General features: G+C 32.1%; 1 protein-coding gene across 2 annotated transcripts in view; it reads right to left on the reverse strand.

Moving 5' to 3' along the window:
• Positions 1 to 2,184: 2,184 nt before the first annotated feature.
• LOC141379880 (P2Y purinoceptor 8-like) overlaps positions 2,185 to 6,591 on the reverse strand; it is a 5,027-nt gene continuing 620 nt past the window's right edge. Inside the window, exons 2-3 of one of the 2 annotated variants that reach the window (XM_073935405.1) lie at positions 5,067 to 5,147; positions 2,185 to 4,104 (exon numbers count right to left, since the gene is read on the reverse strand). In XM_073935405.1, the coding sequence (XP_073791506.1) occupies positions 3,273 to 4,104; positions 5,067 to 5,147 (913 nt within the window). In that variant the 3' untranslated portion in view covers positions 2,185 to 3,272. The remainder of the gene's footprint in view (positions 4,105 to 5,066; positions 5,148 to 6,591) is intronic. The other variant, XR_012396814.1, reaches the window with a different exon arrangement.

The raw sequence follows: 6,591 nt of genomic DNA on the forward strand, positions 1-6,591 counted from the left end.
GACCAGGCATATGGAAAGAACGAAAAAGAAAATGGCATAATTGCAAAAATGATTTATTGGATAAAACTAAATCAATCAAAACAAACATTTGTTAACAAAAGTCATTTTTATTTAATCTCTGACAGCAAGTCTGCTGTCATCTAATACAATCCAAATCTAAAATCAGGTTTAGCAATATATAACATTTACTGCGAATAGAAGCAGGAGAGTTTTCCAGCACGGTGCAGATAAAGAAGAAACTGACTGAAACTAGCCAGCAGATAACAAACCAAAGCAGTGAACCAAAGTGCAGGAAAATTCTGCTGCATTAGAATGTTTAAGAGTGCTATTACAGTAAATGGGACGTAAACAATGACCATATTGGCTGTAGATATTAGAATGAGAAAAAATGCTCTTCTCTTTGTGAGGTTTTCCTCATTCTCTCTGTTTCTCTCTCCTGGTCCTGACTGCTTCAGAGCTCTGAGAACAGCCACAAGACAAAACAACTGGATGGAGAGAAAGAGGAGGAACTGCAGCGAGAAGAACCACGCATGTACGTAAACAGTAGAAAACATTAATATGAGCAAGCAGCATGAACAAGAGACAAGAACAATCATCCAGGCCGCAACGCAGCAGATCACTCTATATCTGGGAGGTTTGTACTTCAGAAAAGTTACAGGATGAACCACTGCCAGGTAGCGCTCAACACAGATCAGACACTGAAAGAGAGGACGACCAGTGATGGTAAGACCTTGTAAAAACTGTGACAATATACTGAGACGTAAAGACAAACACGAAAGTGTAAAGATCAAACTATCCATATAGGTACCGATCTCGCAAAAAGAGAAACTGAGGTTGAAGAATTCTGAGGCAACTTTATTTGTTGTGAAGATGAGCCATAAAACATAGGAGTGTGCAGGAAGAGCAAACAACAAATTCATGCAGACCATAGAAATTTCCAGAGTGCCTACTAATATCCAAGTAGTAGTGTTGGAGTTGAAAGCTCCTGATGTGCTGCAGTTCATTTCTTCTCAAAGCATAAGAAGCTCTCAAAATGTAAATATTTCTAAAAAGAAAAGAGAATCTTAAAACAAAGACATTATTTCATCAAGATAATAGCCATTTTACTTTTACAAGTGCCTTGAATCATTTTACAATTACTTATGACTAATTTAAATAAGGTTAAAATAGAGAATTACCTTATTAAATGACTATGCAGTCTCTTCAGATGTGTATAAACGTCTGTGCTGTGCTTTGTTGACTTCAGGTTTTCAGAAAGATAAATATATATATGTACACGCATGGCTTTTTGTCATACACGTTACATAAAACATCAGATATGCAAATATTTTAAACAAAACAAGTCTAGTTAGAGTCTAATTTAATTTCAGAAATCAAATCAAAACTTTGAATCAAATCTACTTTGAGAAAAAAAGGTACATTTGAAAAATTCGGGTTACATTATATTGTTTTTAGTTGTTGGGTTTTAAAGACACCAAGGGTTTAAATTTTTCATTAAGCCAATGACAATAAACTGAATTTAAAAGTGCTTAACTTTGTTTAATCTGTGAGTTGTTGTTCTTTTAAATACAGTTGCAATCAGAATTATTAGACTCCCTTTGAATTTATTTTTCTTTTTTTAAATATTTCTCAAATTATGCTTAACAGAGCAAGGAAATGTTCACAGTTTGTCTGATAATATTTTTTCTTCTGGAGAAAGTCTTATTTGTTTTATTTCGGCTAGAATAAAAGCAGTTTTTAAATTTTTTTAAATAAACATTTTAAGTTCAAAATTATTAGCCCCTTTAAGCAATAGTTTTTTCGATAGTTTACCGAACAAACCATAGTTTTACAATGACTTGCCCAATTATCCTAACCTGCTGTATAGAAGTCCTATGCTGTATAAAAGTGTCTTGAAAAATATGTAGTAAAATATTATTTATTATCATCATGACAAACTTAAAATAAATCAGTTATTGCAGATGAGTTATTAAAACTATTATGTTTAAAAATGTGTGAAAAAAATCTTCTCCCCGTTAAACAGAAATTAGGGAAAAAATAAACAGGGAGGCTAATAATTCAAGGGGTTTACTGATTCTGACTTCAACTGTGGGTATTTAAAAGGATCCTGAACGTACATATCAATAACTGTGTATAGAAATAAAAATGATTGTGTTATTTACATCTTATAAATGGAGTCAAAATGAAATAGCCTGTATTTATTTAACATTACAAAAGGGATTTTATATAGTTTAAATAGCCTTTTATTCATTCATTTACTTTTCGACTTAAACCCCTTATTAATCAGGGGTCACCACAGCAGAATGAACCACCAACTATTACAGCATATGTTTTACGCAGCCGATGCTCTTCTAGCCACAATACATCACTGAGAAACATCCAGCCACTTGTCTGTCAATATGCAAAATAGTTACATTTCCTCGTAAAATCAGGCTGGCGCCAACAGAATATACAAATAAAAATCATGTGAATTTGTATGAATTAGTACGAATTACAATACCTAAAATAGTTACATTTCCAGTGATATTTAGCTGGTGACAACAGAATATACAAATAAAGTACGATGAATTTGTACGAATTAGCAACTTGTCAAACAATATCTAAAATAGTTACATTTCCTAGTGAAATCGAGCTGGCGACAACAGAATATACAAATGAAATAAGATGAATTAGCCAGATGTCTGACAATACGTAAAATAGTTACTTTTCCTTGAAATCAGGCTGACGACAACAGAATATGCTAATAAAATCAGTTGAATTTGTATGAATAAGCCACTTCTGACAATACGTTAAAAAAATAGTTACATTTCCTCGTGAAATCCGGCTGATGACAACAGAATAAGCAAATAAAATGGTATGAATTTGTACGAATTAGTACGAATTACAATACCTAAAATAGTTACTTTTTCTTGTGAAATCAGGCTGACGACAACAGAATATGCTAATAAAATCAGATTAATTTGTACGAATTAGATGTCTTACAATACGTAAAATATTAACATTTCCTCGTGAAATCGGGCTGTCGACAACAGAATATACAAATAAAACCGGATGAATCTGTATGAATTAGCCACATTTCTGACAATACGTAAAATAGTTACATTTCCTTGTGAAATCAGGCTGACAACAACAGAATATACAAATAAAACCGGATGAGTTTGTACGAATTAGCCACATGTCTGTCACTAGGTAAAATAGTTAGGTTTCCTTATGAAATCAGGCTGACAACAACAGAATATGCTTTCCATGTACAAACATCACAATAGTAGACTTCACGAAGAACATTTCAGTTTTTTAGTGCGGTGCAGATACAGAATAGGCTGAACAAAACCAGCTAGCACATAACAAAATAAGCCTGGAAACCACTTTGCAGGATCATACTCTTGCATTAGCATAGTATAGAGAGCAATGACAGCATAAGGGACATGTATGACAGCGACATTCACAGTAATTATCAGAATAAGATAAAACGCTCTTCTCCTCATGTGGTTTTCCTCTTTCTTTTTCTCTCCTGGTCCTGACTGCTTCAGAGCTCTGAGAACAGCCACAAGACAAAACAACTGGATGGAGAGGAAGAGGAGGAACTGGGTTGAGAAGAGCAAAGTATATGCCGTCAAGTTGAGAGGGCTTAAAATAAATCTACATAAACAACAGCCTCCAAGAGTGATTATCCAGGCCATAGCACAGCAGATCAGTCTATATCTGAGAGGTTTGAACTTCAGAAAGGTTACAGGATGAACCACTGCCAGGTAACGCTCAACACACATCAGACACTGAAACAGAGGACGACCAGTGACGGCAAGCCCTTGAACAAATATCACTAATGTTAAGAGAGACGAGCACATGCTTTTCAGTAAATAGAACAAAGAGTTTAGACAGTTGCCAATCTCACAGATGGAGAGATTGAGGTTGAAAAACTCTGATGCGATTTTACTTTTTGCTCCTGTAATGATGAGCCATAAAATGTAGAAGTGTGTTGGAGGACCAAGTAGGACATTGAGGGTGAAGAGACACGTTTCCAGATATGGTGTTGGGTCAGAGAAGTTGGCATACACGTCAGGTGTGCTCGAGTTCATTTTCGCCTCACTTTTCAGGACACAGTAACTGTGATTTGTTAGAAGAGAGAAGTAAATGACATTCAGGTTTTAAAGTAAATAATTAATTAAATGTCCAAAATGAAACAAAAAGTGCTCAGGGGTAGCTTAATTAATGTGTCGGTGCACTTTGGGTAAGGGATTCATAAGAATAAACAGCAAAAGTAAGCCCAAGGCACTCGGAAAATGTGGAAAAAAAATATTTAAAAAATAAATAAAAAAATATATATAAGTGCAATTGTATTTATTGGTTGTGTGCGTCTATTTATGTTAGTATGTGTTAATTGACATGTAACATGTCTAATATTAATTACTTGTCAATTGACAACCTTATTGGCACAACTGCATCCAAAAACAAGTCAAAAGTTGATTAAAGGATTGTCATCAAATCATTTCACATTTTTGATGCATTTTTATTCATTTCATTTTGACATTATGGTGTCCACGGGGTTCCTAATATTATTTTATTTGGGTATTTAAAGGGATAGTATTAGTTTCTTTCTTCGGTAAAACAAAGAAACGATGTTTTAAAACTGAAATTGATTGGTTAAAGCTGAAAACCTTTAACCACAGACTTCTATTTTAGGAAAAACAAAGTCAAAGTTTCCAACTTTCTTCAAAATATAATTTTTGTGTTCAACAGAAGAAATCATGAAGGTTTGAAACAAGTAAAGAGTTAGTAAATGATGACAATATTTTCATTTTTGGGTGAACTATCCCTTTAAATAAAGTATTAGTGCAATTCTATTTATTGTTTGTGTGCGTCTATTTGTTAGTATGTGTGGCTTTATTGTGTAGGAAGAGCATATGGTATGATATGTTCTTTAAATATAATGACAATAAAGACATTTAAAAAAAAATGTATTTCTAAAACATGCAAATAAACTATTAAATATGACTAATAACCCCATTATGACACGTCATTCAACATAAAAAGACAAATTATCCAAATTTTAAAGAGAAGTTTATCACCTGTGATGTGAATATCCAGTCTCTTTGAATGTGCATAAATCTCTAAATCTCTGCGCCTTGTTTTGTGGACTGACTTCACAGCTGTTACAGGAATTTATGATTTCCACATATGCAAATATTCAATGGAAAGAAATTAAAAGAACTAAAAGGAAAATCCATCACTTTTGATATGACATATATATTTGAACAAAAAATAATGGGAAATCTACTTTTTATATAAGTTACGTTTATTATAATATTACTGAATCAATTTTGACATTAATTCATACCAACAAAATTCATGGGAAGAATTTCTCAGCCTCCTTTGTTTATGTTGAGATACAGTCAGAATTACTAGCCCCCATTGAATTTTTTTACTTTTTTAAATATTTCCCAAATGATTTTTAACAGAGCAAGGAAATTTTCACAGTATGTCTGATAATATTTGTTCTTCTGGAGAAAGTCTTATTTGTTTTATTTCGGCTAGAATAAAAGCAGCTTTTAATTTTGTAAACAACATTTTAAGGTCAAAATTATTAGTTAGATTGTTTTTTCGATAGTCTACAGAACAAACCATCATTATACGATAACTTGCCTAATATCTAGCTAAATTTTATTTGCTGTCATCATGGCAAAGAGAAAATAAATCAGTTATTAGAGATGAGTTAATAAAACAATTATGTTTAGAAATGTGTTAAAAAAATATTTCCGTTAAACAGAAATTGAGGGAAAAAATAAACAAGCGGTCTAATAATTCAGGGGGGCTAATAATTCAGACTTCAACTGTATTTCAATTTAAAGACCAGGAAAAGGACATATTCCTTGCCATAAAAGTGATATTATTGAACATACACACAGGAGCCTGATAAAAATGCTCATTTTAGAGGAAAATGTCAGATGGGATTTAGAGGTTTTTGCATCTAAACTCTTCATATATTATTCACACTTGATGCATAAAGCTCATTGCCATACTGTGATTTCCAACTTCGATGTGATACCGATAATTAATGCAATACTCGTTATTATTTTGATACCATAGGGAAAAAATTCTGCAACATGAAAACTGTGTAAAGCTTAAAAAATAAAAAATAAATAAAAATTAATAAAAACTACAGCATATAATGCTTATATCAGATGTAGAGACCTAAAAGATTTGATTGGAACAGAGTATTCTTAGTGACTTTTGCACTGATAAGAAAAGAAAAAGAAAAATGATGCTGGTCATGCCGGTGTGACCTGGTGACCTCAGAGGATTAAGTCCAAAAGGAAAATTATATATATATATATATATATATATATATATATATATATATATATATATATATATATATATATATATATATATATATATATATATAATTATTTTTATTTTTATTATTATTATTATTATTATAGTTATTCATCTCCTTGCTGTTGAGAAGAGCCAGTATCAATACTAACCAAAGATAGATTATATCTTTTTTAATATTTCAGTATTGATATTTATCGACATTTTAACATTTTGACAACACTTACTCATTCTCATTCTGATGCCATTGGATATCGC

Source organism: Danio rerio, chromosome 21, assembly GCF_049306965.1.
Source record: "Danio rerio strain Tuebingen ecotype United States chromosome 21, GRCz12tu, whole genome shotgun sequence".
Classification (NCBI taxonomy): Eukaryota; Metazoa; Chordata; class Actinopteri; order Cypriniformes; family Danionidae; genus Danio; species Danio rerio.